At 57.9% G+C, this 14956-nt stretch overlaps 1 protein-coding gene across 1 annotated transcript in view; it reads right to left on the bottom strand.

The window, feature by feature from the left end:
- EPHA2 (EPH receptor A2) overlaps positions 1-13781 on the bottom strand; it is a 21861-nt gene extending 8080 nt beyond the window's left edge. The window contains exons 1-7 of the mRNA XM_029945900.1: positions 13718-13781; positions 11247-11916; positions 2862-3017; positions 2429-2761; positions 1814-1929; positions 1003-1156; positions 300-499 (exon numbers count right to left, since the gene is read on the bottom strand). Coding sequence (XP_029801760.1) covers positions 300-499; positions 1003-1156; positions 1814-1929; positions 2429-2761; positions 2862-3017; positions 11247-11907 — 1620 coding nt within the window. The 5' untranslated portion in view covers positions 11908-11916; positions 13718-13781. The remainder of the gene's footprint in view (positions 1-299; positions 500-1002; positions 1157-1813; positions 1930-2428; positions 2762-2861; positions 3018-11246; positions 11917-13717) is intronic.
- Positions 13782-14956: the final 1175 nt, after the last annotated feature.

Raw genomic sequence — 14956 nt, 5'->3', positions numbered from 1 at the left:
CTCAGCAGGCAGAAGGTGCAGGGAAGGCAGCAGGAGAGGCGGGAGGAAATGAGCAAGCAGGGCTCACTCCTTGGGATCTACGCCCAGTAATGGCCCCCTTAAGTGGCCATAATGAGGGCTTTCCTCATTAGAGTGCCCAGGGCTTCCTGCCTGTGGGTCCAGAGGAAGTGTGGACACACCATTACTAACAGAGCAAAGATAATGACCACCATGTCCTGATCCCCTGAGGTGTGCCAGGCGCTGCGCTGGGCCCTTCATAACTCACTGGGTCTTCACAGCCGCCAGGAGGCAGCGATTACATTGCCATCAGCCCCATTTTCCAGACGGGAAATTGAGGTTCCCGCCCCCTCTGTGTCCCACCTCAGCCCTTGGGCAGTCCAGGCGTGGGCTCCCACAAACCTGCGATGGAGGAAGACGCCGATTCCTGCTAGCACCAGAAGCAAGAGAACGCCAACAACCACACCGCCAATCACCGCCATGTTGCCAGATCCTTCCGTGGCTGTCAGGGAAAACCAGCTGATGTGGAGGGAGCTCCCTTCGCCCCCCCACTACAAATCATGGCAATGCCCCCTTCGCACCCAAAGCCCACTTTAGGGACCCAAGACGTGTGCTGGATGCTTTTACTTGTGATGGTTCATGAGAATATTTATTCCCATTTCACAGATGGTAAATAACAGGTCTTCCCCAGGGACTACAGTAAGTACTGCCAGGTGTGTGGGACTCTTTCCGAGACACAGGATTTGAACCGAGTCTGCCAATGCCAGACTCCATGTCCCTCCTTCTCACAACACTGCCCTAAATTGCAAGTCCTTGGTCTCCTGCCCCCAGCCCTCAAGTCTGCCTCCTCCCCGGACTTGGGGCTGGCCCACCACAGGCCTATCCCAGGCCCAGGCTGACCAGGAGGGGGCATTGCTAAGTTCGTTCATCCATTTCCTCCTCCCAGAGGTCCCAACTGTTTTGTTTCAGGGCCCAGCCCGGCCCACGCCCTGATGCCCAACTCACACAACGTCTGGAACTCATGAATCTTGCTGCCGGCGCCCTGGCCTTCCTGCGTCAGTGCCTGCACCTGGACCAGGTAGACGGTATCCGGAGCCAGGTCGTCTAGGGTCACGGAGAAGCCCTCGGTGCGGCGCACATTGTAGCTGTTGGAGTCCCCCTGTGGGCGGCCACGGATAGAGGGGCAGATAATGAGGGCAGGGCAGGGGTATCGGCTCAGCCCCCAGAGACCACTCGCAGCCCAGCCTAGCAAGGAGGCTCACTTTGGCTCTTCTTACAGATGAGGAAACTGAGGCTCCAAGAAATGAAGTGAGTCACTCAAGGTCAGAGCCAGCAAATAAATGCATAGCCTAAGACTCAGAACTCAAGTCTGTCTGATCACCAAGACTAGGCTTTATAAAAAATGTTTTTAATGTTTATTTATTTATGAGAGAGAGACAGAGTGTGAGCGGGGGAGGGGCAGAGAGAGAGGGAGACATGGAGTCCGAAGCAGGCTCCAGGCTCTGAGCCGTCAGCACAGAGCCCGATGCGGGGCTGGAACTCAGGAATGGCAAGATCATGATCTGAGCTGAAGTCAGAGGCTTAAATGACTGAGCCACCAGGCGCCCCCAAGACCAGATGTGTTCCCGCACCCCAACTATCTCTTCTGAAAATTCCAGAACACCGTGCCTTCTCTCCCACAGCACTCTGCTGTACTGGCCTGGGAGAGGGTACTGTCAGGAAAACTCCAGGCCTCAGGGTCCTCACTGCAGAATGTGGTAAGCACCTCTGACCGGCCGGTCCCCTGCCTGCAGCCCAGCCCCCCCCTTCCAGTTACCTTCTTGCGGTAGGTGACCTCATACTTCCACACACGGCTCTGCTGTGGCAGCGGAATGCTCCAGGAGACACTCAGGGAGGTGGTGCTGCGGCCCTCCAGCTTCACCTTGGGGGGCTCTGGGCAGGACAGAGGCAGGGGGGAGGGTGTGCGGAGTCACGTGGGGTGGGGGGGAGTGCACCCAGACCCAGTCTCACCCACAGCCCTGCCTCTTCAGATCCCAAGCTGAGATTCTTAACTTCGAGCCCCAGGGCACAGAGCCGCAGGCCCCGGACCCCGCGGGGTGACACATCTGGGGTGCCCTATGAAAATTTATGAGTGCACAAACACGAAAACAACAGCTGACCCTCGGTATAACCTGTCTACGGACTGGGCACTGTTCTAAGAACCTTCTATGGAATAGTTTATTGAATCCTCTCACTAGCCCTATCATTACTCCCATTTTACAGGTGAGGAAATTAAGGCTCAGAGAGCTCACAGAGCTTGGAAGTAACCCCAGAGACTGTGACTTTAACCACCTGCTGCTGCCTCTCTCCAGACACAGCCGCGCCCTAGGTGGCCGCCCTCAGGAAGCCCCACTGGGGTGGCCCCGAAGCACAGCTGGTGGCCAGCCCTCACCTGTCTGGTTGATGCTGACGCTGGCGGTGCGGAAGCTGCGGCTGGCCACCAGGCCCGAGACCCCGTTGCGGGCCTCCACCGCGAAGGTGTAGTTCATGTGCGGCTCCAGGTCACTGACGATGACGCTGGTGCGGGTCAGCGCGTGTGGCGGCTCGGAGTAGCGCACACTGGCCTCACAGGGCCCGCACTCGCCAGACTCGGGCCAGCACTGTTCACAGGTGACGCTGTAGGTGACGTCATCACGGCCGCCACTGTCCTGGGGGGCCGTCCAGCGCAGCTCCACTTTGGCGCCCATGCCCACGGCCGTGAGGTAGTGCGGGGCGGAGGGCGGGCCTGGCACAGAGGGCAGAGTTCAGGCCCAGGGAGCCCGGGCAGGTCAAGCAGCGCACCCCGCCCGGCCTGGCCAGCCTCCCCGACCCACTGCAAGACTCACGAGTGCAGGGCATCGACAGCAGGTCCTGGGGTGCCCGGAAGTAGCCTTCCTCACACTCACAGAAGGTGGCCCCCTCGGGGGAAAGCAGGGTATGCATGGGGCACTTCAGACAGGGGCTCTCGGATGCCTCGGACTTGAAGAATCCAGGGGAGCAGGCTGGCAGACACAGGGACAGACAGTTCACACTGTCAGTGACTTTTCCAGCGGGACCTCGCCAGGGGACCCCAGGCAGGTTGCTCAGCACACCACTAGGGGCCTATTTTCTCCTTGGTAAAACATCTTATGATTATTACGCTACATGTTACCCAGCCTGGACTTAAACGTTAAAAAAATAAAATTAAAATTAAAAAACAGTAGATAAAAAACCATCTTGTGATGACAAAATGCAAAGGCAAGCCCTCAGCCCCTGCTGGGCATCAGGAAGTGCCTCCTCGCGCCTCCTGCTCCAAGCCTCTGCACGCTCCCCACCTGCTCTCGAAACGAGGGCCACCCTGAGCCTGGTGTTCAAGGCTTACATCTCACCTTTGGGGTCCTGAGAATCTGATCTCACCCCTGGCTCGGCCCTGGACAGAGCACGCTGCCCACCCGCCTCCTCTCCTTTCATCCAGAGAGACCAGCCAGACAGGTCCCCACCGAGGCCGCGAGCTGCCTGGGGCAGTAGTGACATCTTCACATTTGTCATTTGTTGACTGACTCTCACCACCACCTCAGCTGATCGGCCAGGCTCACCCGCTCAGGATGCCCCCCTTGCAGGTGTTCCCCCACCCCAGGACCTGGCTGCCTTCCTGTTCCGGGGCTGGCCCACCAGGAAGCAGGAAAGGCCAGGCCCCCCGGCACCTTCGGTGGAGCTGCCTCCAGGATCGAGTCATTTCCGCCACTCACAAGGGCCGCCAGGAAGCGGCTTTTCCTCCCCTGTTTGGAAGGTCCTGGCCTGGCCGGGCTGGCTGGGGGCTCAGGCACCTGACTCCAGAGGCTTCTTCCTCCCGCCACCCTATCCTGCTCCTGCCCCAAGCCCCTTCCTGGCTTCATAGGCAGGAAGCCACCCAGACACAGAGCCCACTCTCCAGGGCTGCCTGGGGCTCGGGCAGCTGCTGAAGTGGCCAGGGTGGGGCAGGATCACCCTCTTCTTCAACCTGACATTACTGCCCCCCGCCCCCGGCTTACTGTCCAGACAACGTCCTGAGACACCTCCAACCTTAGTGCCAGGTTTGCCATTCTGTGGCACGAAAGGTGAGACAAAGCCCCTGAACTCAGGGGACAGGGACCCATGATAACGTCTGCCATACTGGGGGGGGGGGGGGGGGGGGGGGGGGGGGGGCGGGCGGAGGGGCAAGAGCTAAGGAGGTCTGAGGAGTCAGTGGGGATATTCCAGCTGGGGCTTAGAGGCTGAGTAGGAGTTCAGAGGAATTCAGAAAAGTTGGAAGAAGAAGGTCGGGGTAAGAAAGAGCAAGACTAACAGAAAGCACAGAAACAGAAAACATAGCAAGTATGAGCGGGAGCAGGAGGCAAAAAGGCTGACAGGTTTCCAGGGACTGATTGAGAAAGGCCTTCAATGCCAGGCCAAGGAGCCAGGACTTTATCCTGGGGACAGTAAGAGCCATTGAAGGATGGAAAAAGGTTTGATGTAGAAAACAATGGCACAGTCAGATCCACACTGTCAAGAAACTTCTTGGACAGCCTTCCTCCTCGTCCAGTTCCCTGTGGGAGCGGAGGTGGGAGCAGGACTGGGACTTGGGACAGGACTCCCAGGACACGTCACCAGTCCCTTCCTCCATGTGTGGTCACATCAGAACCTCAGCGCAGGCCCTGAAGGGGCGTGGGCCGCAGAGCAGGGGGCTCACCAAGGACCTGGGACCCAACTCCTACTCTAGACTCTTTCAGAGTCTAGAACAAACAGCGACCGGTGATTAAGCACCTACTGTGTGCCGCTCCTGGGCCAAGCAAGCATTCGACATTCAGAGTCCCCACCACGAGCCTGTGAAACTTGGGCCCTGCAGCATTCATTCTGCTTTCGAGGAGAGAAGCCTGACGCCCAGAGGCAGGGCCACTTGTCCAAGGTCAACAAGCTCCTGAGACACGAAGCCAAAACCAAAACCCAGGACGCAGGGCTTTGAGCCCCTCTCCTCCCACAAGCATCTCCATTTAGCACAAAGAGAAATCAACATTTCTAAAAGGAGCCTGAAGAGACAGGAGATGAGTCCTGACCTGCTTCAACAGCCAGAAAATCCCAAGACTAATTTCAGAGCAGTTGAGGGTGGCAGACTGGGGTGGGGGTCCTCTCTGACATAGGTCTTTTCTCAGCCCTAGGCACACTTATGGCCAATGCACAGGAAAGGTAGCATCAACCCCAGAGTGTAGGTTGGGGAGCCCAGTCTCCTACTGCACTTCAGAAATTCAGGGCGCCTGGGTGGCTTAGTTGGTTGAGCGTCTGACTTTGGCTCAGGTCATGATCTCACAGTTGGTGGGTTCGAACCCCGCATCAGGCTCTGTGCTGACAGCTCAGAACCTGGAGCCTGCTTCCGATTCTGTGTATCCCTCTCTCTCTGCCCCTCCCCTGCTCAGGATCTGTCTCTGTCTTTCAAAATTAAATAAATGTTAAAAAAATTTTTTTAAAAAGAGAAATCCACGTGCATTTTGCATTCTTCCTTATATATCTGTTATATTTTACAAAAATAGCTCTCCTCTCCCCAAATGTTCAAGTAAAACAGATTCCAGAAAGCTGGGCCATTTTATGCTGGGATTTCACTCTCCCAAGTGCCCTGGCTTGTCCCTGGGGAAGGGCTGGCTCCAGGTGTCCAGGCCCAATGGAGTGTGGGTGCTCAGGGGCCCCCAGAACCACCATCTCACTTTCCAGCCCAGGCCCTCAGGCTGGGGAGGGGCCCACACGCCCACCCCAGTTCAGGCTTGGTTCCACGTTAGCCACCTGCAAACCCTGCATGATGCCCCCACCCCCCCAGCCGGCAGTTGCTCCCCAGCACCCCCAGCCCTGTGCCAAGAGGAGGAAGGTGGTGGTGGGGGAAGAGTCAGCTTCCATTCTTTGGCCCCAGAGCCCGGGGGTGGCCTGACTGCAGCCGGCAGGAAAGAGGGAATTTGGAGAGATTTCCGCTGCGGATACGCCAGATAATACAGTGGAGCGGCAGCATCCACAGGGCATGTACCTGCCTGACGGGAATGCGCTGCCCCCTCCTCCAGCCGCACAACTACAAGGGGCTGTCCCTGGGGCCCTGGAGGGTGTGCCCGTGCTCAGGGGCGCCCCAGAATTCACGTGTAGCACACCAGCACGCCCCCCGTGTCATTCGGGCTTTGCCTGGTTAGATTTCCTGGCATTCTGGACACGCAGATGGGGACAGGGTCACACACTGGGTGTTCACACACCTGCTTACACAAAATACCCATGGTCCCTTAGCCAACCAGGAACTCCTATGCATCCCTCAATACCCAGCTTGAGCGCCTCTCCACAGCAATCCCAGGCAGCCCAGCTTCTGGCCCTCTTCTGCCCCATTAGGGCATCTCTTACTCAATCTTCTGTTTACCAAATAGAAATCGGGTACTTCCTACGTGTCTGGCACGCTCTGGGACCCGATAGAGAGAGAGAAACACTGTTTCAGCTTCAGGGGAATTCACAGCCTGGCTTTTGTGCTCCATTTGAAATTACTTCTACTCCTAGGAGAAGCTTCTCTGAGACCAGGTATAGAGTCCCATTTCTGTGTCCCGCGCTCCAGCACGGGGGCTGGCACGCAGTAGGGGTTCAGCTAACGTCTGCTGACCAGGTGGATGCAGGCGAATGAGCAAATGAACGTTCGAAGATGGCAAAGCCTGAGGCGTGTACATTAACCGCCCGCCACCGAGGCAAGGAGGGTTTCCGTGCCCTTGGAGACCCCGCGGGGTCCAGGAGGCCCACCTGCCTGGTGCAGGGGCCCCTGTGGACAGCTTCTCTGGGCAGGTTGTCCGGCAGGCCCATGCCCCACCGAGCAGGGAAACTGGGGCACGGCAGCTGCACCCGGAGCGGTACCCCGGTTTTTCCAGTTCCTGGTGCCCGCCTCTCAGGTGGCAGCGTGGAGTGACTTAGGGACACACGCCCTCTGGAGTGACGCAAATCTAGCCCCTGGCAGAGCCCCCCCCCCCCCCCCCCCCCCCCCCCCCCCCCCCCCCCCCCCCCCCCCCCCCCCCCCCGCCGGGCCCAACCACCTCCCAAACTGGTAGTGGCAAGGTCACGGGGTCAAGAGGTCACAGTGGCAATGCACCTGGGGCCAGTCACCTCCCCAAGCCACAGGGGAAAGAGCATGGACTTTGTCTCGTGCCCTGACAGGCAGCAAATGGTGACCCAGGAGTCACCGACCTTGCTGATGAGGGGAAATGATGAGGGGAAATGCCGGCTCCAGGCCCTGCCGGCTTCTCACTCCCTGGCAGGCTCTGGCCCCATGCGGGGAGGTCCCCCGTGGCTAGCACCTTGCCCCCCTTCTCACACACCCTGGAGAATTATCTCCAGCACATTCCTCCACCGTGCCAGAGATAAGCCTGGCTCTCCCCCCACCGCCAGCCTCCGCCTCCTGCTGCCTCCCCACCACCAGCCTTTTATCTTCTGTTTGCTTTCCCTGCCTCCTTCCTTCCGCTCAGAGGACCCACTTACCTCTGGAGAGGGAGGGAGAGAGGGGCCACCCCGCTGAGCTGCCAGGGTGTGACTCTGCCCCCTGCATGAGCTGAGGGCAGGGCAGGCAGGGCACAGGGTGGGGAGCGGTCATCCCGTGCGTGGCCCCCACCCAGCAAGCCAGAGGAAACCACAGAAATCAGGCCCGGTGGCACTCCCCAGGAAGGGGACGTGCCCAAGAGTCAACAGCTCACAGAGCCGCCGGCCTGCGGGTCAGTCATGTCCTGACTAAGCAGGTCTTCTGTCCACAGCCCCTGACACGGCCTGGGGCCACCCTGCCCAAAGATCACCTTAACCAGAGCTACCCCCTGCCCCGAGGATACCTCCCCTTCCACTTTGGACCCACCGGCACTCGGACCCTGATCCTTGCTGCTCAAGGTGAGGTCACCCAGTCAATAGCCTGCCGGGCATCCAGGTTCTTAGGCTTTCAGTAGAAAGTCACAGGAGGTAACTCTGATCACGAGATCAGCAGGGGTCCAGCCCACCCACTTAACAGACGGGGAGAATGAGGCCCAGAAGGGACTGCCATGTCCATACAGTTTATGGGTAGGACACATGTAAGAGGCAGCAAGCTGGAGACAGTACACTGCCCTCCTCGTGCCAGGTGCCAGCTCTTTTGGTCACTAGTCACTGGTTCCTCTCTCTGGGCCGTAGTTTCCTCATCTATAAAGTAGAGCTAAAGTCTGTAGCCTTTCTGGGTTTGTGAAGACTGAAGGAAACCATGTGAAATGCTCAGCCTGGTGCCTGGACTAGGGTGTCCCTTGGAACCAGGTGATGGAGAAACTAGACAGGAGATATGCCCAGGGGGCTGGGCCCCTTGAAGGAGCTGGAACCTTCAAAGAAGGAATTCCCCACGGTGCCCATCTCTAGCTCTGGCCTCCCAGCTGCTAGGCTGAGCCTTTGGCCAAAGCCGCTGGCCACCTGCTCACCTGGCCGGCAGTGCCCACGGCCGAGGCGCCGGGCAGGCCCCCAACAGCTCAGCTGCCGATGCCAGCACAGGAAGCGGAGACAAAGCCACCCCAGGGGAGATGACGGTCAGCCTGAGAGGCAACTCTGCTGTCCCCCGGGCAGGGCTGAGGCCAGGGCGGGGGACCCTAGTGAAGCTGGCTCATTCCTGCCATAGCTCAGAGAGCTCTCCGGGCAGTGTGCCCACCTGTCCGATCGCAGCACCTGGGAGGTGCCTCCCTGCTGTTGTCCATTTAACTCTTTCCTGAGTGTTCTTCCTGGGGAAAGAACTCTGAAAAGAAGTGAACTCTGAAGATGACCTGGACCAGGTGCTCCGTGACCTCAGGGAATCCACACCCCTCTCTGGACTCCATTTGTCATCAGGAAAAGCCCCCGTGGGAGAAGCTGGGTCCATGGCGCTGTGGAGGGCCAGACAGGGAGGGCGGACCCTGCACCTGCCTCCACTTCTCCTTCATCCTTAGTAACAGCCCTGCTCGCCCTCCCTCCCTCCCGCGCCAGGACTCGCCATCCAGGGACTGCCCGGAGAGCTTGTCTCCTGGCCAGGAGCTGAGTCAGGGATTCCAAAGGAACTGGTCATTTCCCGCCCCATTTCCTGGCCCATCCTCCAGCCCTGGAGCCGCTGCATCACCTGGGTTCAAATCCTGATATGACCACACACCTCAGCTGTGTAACTGCCGGCAAGTCTCTTTGCCTCTCTGAGCCTCAGCCTCCTCAAGGTGGGGCGGATTGAGCGAGTGTTTGGATCGAGTGTCCCCTGGCTCACACCTGCCCGTGAGGATCACCTGTCTACAGGACCTACTGGTTTTATCTCCACAGGTACCATGGTCGGGGGCTCCTGTGGACGTCTGCAGAGAAAAGGAGCAGCCACGCTGGGGGTTCTGGGCCACACGGGGGCCCCTGGACCACACCGAGGGGAAGGGAGTTTTGGTAGAGGGATTTCAAGGAAGAAAACCCAGGCCAGTGGTGGCTCACAGTTGAGAAGGATCCACCAGGAACAGTCGAAGATTCTGCTCACGGAAACCAGTCCTCCCTACCCGGGGCCTACCATGCTCTTCACAAACAAAGCCTGCCAGAAATCTGCCCCCCACCTCTAGGGGAAGGAAGGCTGCCCCCCACCTTGCTGGAAAGAACACCCCCAACTCCAATGTCCACTTATCTCTGCAGGGCCTGAATCACCAGGCTGTGGAAAGTTTTCAGCTGCCCCTCACCCCCCACCCCCGCATTCTTGTGTGAGGATGTCATGTGGGAGGAGCCTGCTCGACCCACTGGGCTGTCTCAGGGCCCCCCACCCCATGGTCATTGTCTGAAACTGGGAGTGTGCACTCGAGGTCACCTAAAGCAGGGGCCGCCTAAGGAAGAGAGGCTCAGACAGCAGAGGGAAGCTGGAAGGACACTGGGCTGGTAGGAAGGGCCAGAGCAGAGACCACACCACAGGCTTTCGGCCATTAAAAGAATTTCCCATCCAGGGGTTTACGGAGCGTGTTAAGCAAGGTTCTGAGGATTTGTTTTGAGAGCCAAATGAAGCCTATCAGAAAAGGCTTAAGTTCCTTCAACATTTCAACCTGCCTCATAGGTTGCAGGACCTATGGCTAAAAAACCAAGGAAAAAGCCTTCTTATTTGGAGCCAGAAATGAAGAGAGGGTTACCCGAGACCACCCAGTGGTACGTACAACTTACAAGGACTAAACCCCAGTTTCTCAACACCCCGCCTACCCCAGCAAAGCAATCCCCAGAGAGGATGAGCTGGCCTTCCAAAGGTTGGCCTGCATTCCACAAATGCCCTGCCCCACAGCCATTTCTAGAAAAAGTCACCCATTGAAAAAAATCCACATTGCTGTAGAGATTTCCGCTGTCACAAGCCCAGGCTGTGCCAAGCTACAGCCTCCTGATGTGAGCTCACGAAGGCCTAGGCCCCGTTCCCAGACAGAGTCCCATATAATCGGCCCCCTCTCTGGGTCCCATTTGCCAGCAGTAGGAGATGCAGCAGGAGAATCTGGGTCCGTGGCCCTGGGGAACGTCAGACCTCGCACCTCCCTTCCATTTTCACCTCAAGGCACAAAGGTCTGTGCCTTTGGAATTCGTGTTCAGCCAGGGAATTGGACCCAGATTCAATCCCAGGGGATCCAATTCCCTCACCTCCGTGTACCAGAGAGCAGCCTGAGACCCAGAGAGGTTAAGTGACTTGCCTAAGGTCATGCAGTGAGTTAACAGAGATGGAATGAGCTCCAGAGACTGAACCATGGGTCCACAGCGCTGGTATATAGTAGATACTTAAGTGATACTTGTGGGATGAATCAAAAATAACAGCCACACTCGAAATCACGGATGTGTCAGGCACTGACCTAAGCGCTTTATGAGCATTAAGTCATTTGATTATCATAACTACCCTACAAGGTGGGCATTATGTTTACCTCCACTTTACAGATGAGGAAATCAGGCATAGAGAGGTTAAGAAACTGACTTGCAGCCACACAGCTAAATGTAGAGCTGGGATTTGAACCCAGGCATTCTTGTCCTAGAATCGTAACCTCCACAGTATCCTGTTTTTTCAATGTGTTGCTTCTCAGGGAATGAGTGAATCCAACCATAAATAAGGAAACCCAAGTCCAGGAAGGCTCTTGTGATTTCTGCTAACAGACCCACCCCGCCTCGGAGTCCGAGCAAGGACGACCTTACCAGGATCTCTCAGCACCAGAGCTGACACCAGACCCCAGGACCACAGGCCGCACCCCAGCAGCCCTTTCTCCTGCCATCCCTGTGCCGTCACTCACCCTGGCAGGCGTCCTCCACCTTCTCATAGCCCTCCTGGCACAGGCACTGACCGATGGGCACCAGCCACTCGCCATCCACGGCGCAGTGCATGCGGGGCTCTTCGCCCCCGGGGGGCACCACGGCATGGTCCACGCAGGTGCCAGCCACGGTGGCCAGGGAGGGTGCGTCGGAGCCTGCGATGGTCTCGGGGAAGCGGGCCAGGCCCTGCAGCAGCTCAGGACACTTCTTGTAGTAAACGCGGACGGAGAGCAGCGCCACGCAGGCGCCAATGTCCTGGAAGGCCAGGTAGAAGCCCTTGCGGCTGAGCGGGCCCACGGAGCGCTCCTCCACGTTCAGCTTCACGTGGCGGGCCTCAAAGTCGCTGCTGACCGTGATCTCGTCGGGTGCGATCGTGTCGATCTTGGTGAACTGGCGCTTCTGGAAGTTGGTGCCGTAGTCCACGTCCGACTCGGCGTAGTAGAGGTTGAAGGTCTCCTTGCAGGAGCTGGCACCTCCGGGGAAGCTGTTGCAGTCACGCACGGTGAACTTGAGCTCAATGAAGATGCGCTCGGCCTCGCCGCGGTACACCCAGTTGGTGCGGAGCCAGTTGTCCTGGTCGCCGGACACCACGTTGCACACAGAGTACATGTAGATGGGCATGTCGTCCATGATGTTCTGCATCAGGTCCCACTGCGCATGCCGGGAATGGCGGGAGGGACAGATTAGTGTGGGCAGGTGCCTGAGGAGAAACTGAGGCCCAGAGGGCAATGCCCAGGTGGCAGAGTGGGGCATCAGGATGCTTTATGGTTCTTGCTATCTTCATTCAACAGGTTAGGAAACTGAGGCCCAGAGAGGTGCTTCAAGTTCGCCCTTACACGATATAAGTTGCTGAGCTGGGGCCTGGCCCTCTACATGGACTAGAAGCCGGGGGTGGAGTCTGGGGGACCCCGCATGATTTCAGAGGGATCCCTTAAGCTCTGAGCCCCAAAGTCTGCATCTGTAGGATGGGGACAAGATCTGCCTCGCAGAATTGCTGTGAGGATAAATGACAGAAGTATCTACAAAATGCCAAGCACATTGTCTGGTATGGGTAAGAGGCACACTGTCACACGGACAGCCGGTACCATCATCATCATTTACTGTACGTGTGTGTACAGACAGGTGTGAGCAGCAGGGGAAAGGGTTAAGTCAGAGACAATGGAAGATGCCCATTATTTAGATCCTGGCTGTGGAACAGATTAGTACACGTTCCTCCCTCCTCTGCACTCTGCACATGGCTCAGTCTCCTCTGGGAAGGCTTCCCAGGTTGGGCCATGTGCCCCACTCTGAGTCTCAGCCTCCATTTCCCCTTAATCAGAGCATTTGGAACCTATGTGCTGATACCTCCGTCTGGCTCTAGACTCTGAGCTCATTGGGGCAAGGACTTAGACTGCATCTAATTCTTTTATGTATCCCCAGGGCCTACCTGGAACAGAGTAGGTGCTCAGGAAAACATTTGTTGAATGAACAACTGAATGATTGACTAAGGGCAGAGGGGCTGGGCAAAGAGGCCTGGACTACACTATAGGACATTGCCCAAGGCCCCCCTCGAATGCCCTCCGGCCTCAGTTTCCCACACTGTATAATGATCAGGTTGGATTAGGTGATCTGTATTCCCTCCTGGTTAGACATTCAAGGATCCTGGAAATCTACAGAGCTACAGTTCAGGCCTGCACAAGGCTAAGGTGGCCAGGGATAAGCACCTGATTCACGCAGAGCTGGCCAGCAGTAGGAACTGTCCCCGCCCCCGAAACATACTTCTCCTAGCTCAGGGCCCCCAGACAAACTCAGCCAAGTGCCCATTATACAGAGAGGAAACTGAGGCCCAGAGAGCAGCAGTATCTTCCCCAAGATCATACAAGGCCGGGAAAAGGAACCCAGTGTCTTGCCCACCAGTCCCGGTCATGGTAGGGCAAGGCAGAGGGGAGGAAACTTGGGTGGGGATGAAACAAAAACAAATCCACCCCTAGCAGGAAGGGGAAGTAACAGCTGGGGGAGAAGGGAGAGGGGCCCAGCAGGAAGGAAGGGGATCCGGTTTCCCGGGCTATGGGACCCGGGAGCCACTGTTCCCTGTCTGTCCCTTACCCCTCACCTTCTGGGCTGGAACCTTGAAGATAGAGAACGTTCAACTCTTTCCCTCCCAAGGCGTAGGTGGAGGAAATTGGGGGTGGGGGTGAGGGTCCTCTGAGCTTTGGCCTACTGGGGCATCCAAGGGTCCCTGCTCTGCTAGGGTCTTCAGCTGTCTCCCCAGCCCTTTCTGCCTCTACGGTCCCTTCCCCTACCTTCCAATCCCCAGCCTACCCAGCCTGGGATGGCAGAGTCTGAGACTCTGGTGTGGGAAGCAGGACCCTGAGTTCAATCCCTGGCTGAGCTATTTGATCTAGGCTGGCCCCATCCTCCCTGGGTCTCAGTTTCCCCATCCTCATGCCCCTACTTGACCTTGAAGGCTTACCCCTTTGCCATATGGATGCGTGAGCCAGCCAAGTTCCCCTTTAGCTGCGGCGAAGTCCAATAGTACCACTGGAAGAGACGGGAAGGAGGGTGAGTTAGCTTGGAGGCATCTCCAGGTCTCAGGCCATGGTGGGACAGGTGAGAGTCTCCCAGGAGCCCTAAGGGGCCTTGACAGCTTCCTTACCTCTCAGAGAGAAACCCCACTCTACAGAGTCACTTTATCCCAAAGACCTGTCCCTGGACAGACAGGGAAGTAGGGACTGGGGAACGGCACGGGACCCGGTCAAAGTGATGCAGCAGGCTGGGTGAGGACTCGGCCTCCTGTCTTCCAGGCCGCAGCTCCAGCCACACCAGCCCCCTCAGTCTGCCCCTAGCTGGGCAGAGCAGGACAGAGCTCAGCCCAGCAGGGGGACAGCAGCTGGGCAGAGAGCTGGGGTGGGTAGGACTGTTAAGTGACACCATGCCGCCCCGTCTGCTTCCTGAAACAAGGCCCCTCAGCAGTACTTCACAGGCATGTGGGTCTTGGGGGCACCCGTGTCTGCTCCTGCTACATCCCCCACCCAGCACAAAACATCCCCACCCCCATCCAGGCCGCGTAGCACACATATGCAGCACACGTATGTACACACACGTTTCCTGGCACTCCAAGAAGAGAGGGCTGCTAACAGGTGGGAACAGCTCCAGGGAGGAGAAGGGGCGGATGGCGGGGGGTGTCTGGAAACTGATCTCCCCACCACAAAAGTCACAGAGCAGGCAGTATAAAGCTCGGAACCCATAGGGGCCTCTAGGAGAGGCCCTAGATACACACAGCTGGCAAGGTCCCCTCGCTGGGAAAGTGGTCCTCCTGCCAGGTCTCTCTGACCCCTGGCTACTGCCCTACCAGGGGGGCCTGGGGGAACAGAGATGGAAACCTTTAGAGGGGACTTCCAGGCCCAAGAGGGATCAGGTGCCAGGACAATGCTGTCCCCAGAGAGGCATCTGGAGCCTGGGGGAGAGACACACTGCCAGGGGCTTCCTTAGATCTGGCCTTGCCCTTGGGCAGCATCTGTCAGTCCTCCTCTGGCTTTCTGCCAGGCTCAGTGGCTACAGCCAAGGCCTAAGACCCCGGGCACTGTCCCACCCTCGTTTCCAAGTAAAGCCCGGGTAGCTGCCAGGAGGTGGCACCCTCCTTAGAGGGCAGGGAGGCTGGGGAAACTCAGACTTGGGGCCCTATGCAAAATCCCCGGATTCAGAGGGTAAG

This window comes from Suricata suricatta, chromosome 8, assembly GCF_006229205.1.
Source record: "Suricata suricatta isolate VVHF042 chromosome 8, meerkat_22Aug2017_6uvM2_HiC, whole genome shotgun sequence".
Classification (NCBI taxonomy): domain Eukaryota; kingdom Metazoa; phylum Chordata; class Mammalia; order Carnivora; family Herpestidae; genus Suricata; species Suricata suricatta.
Note: the sequence above shows the minus strand (reverse complement) of the source record. Positions and strands in the feature narration are given on the sequence as shown.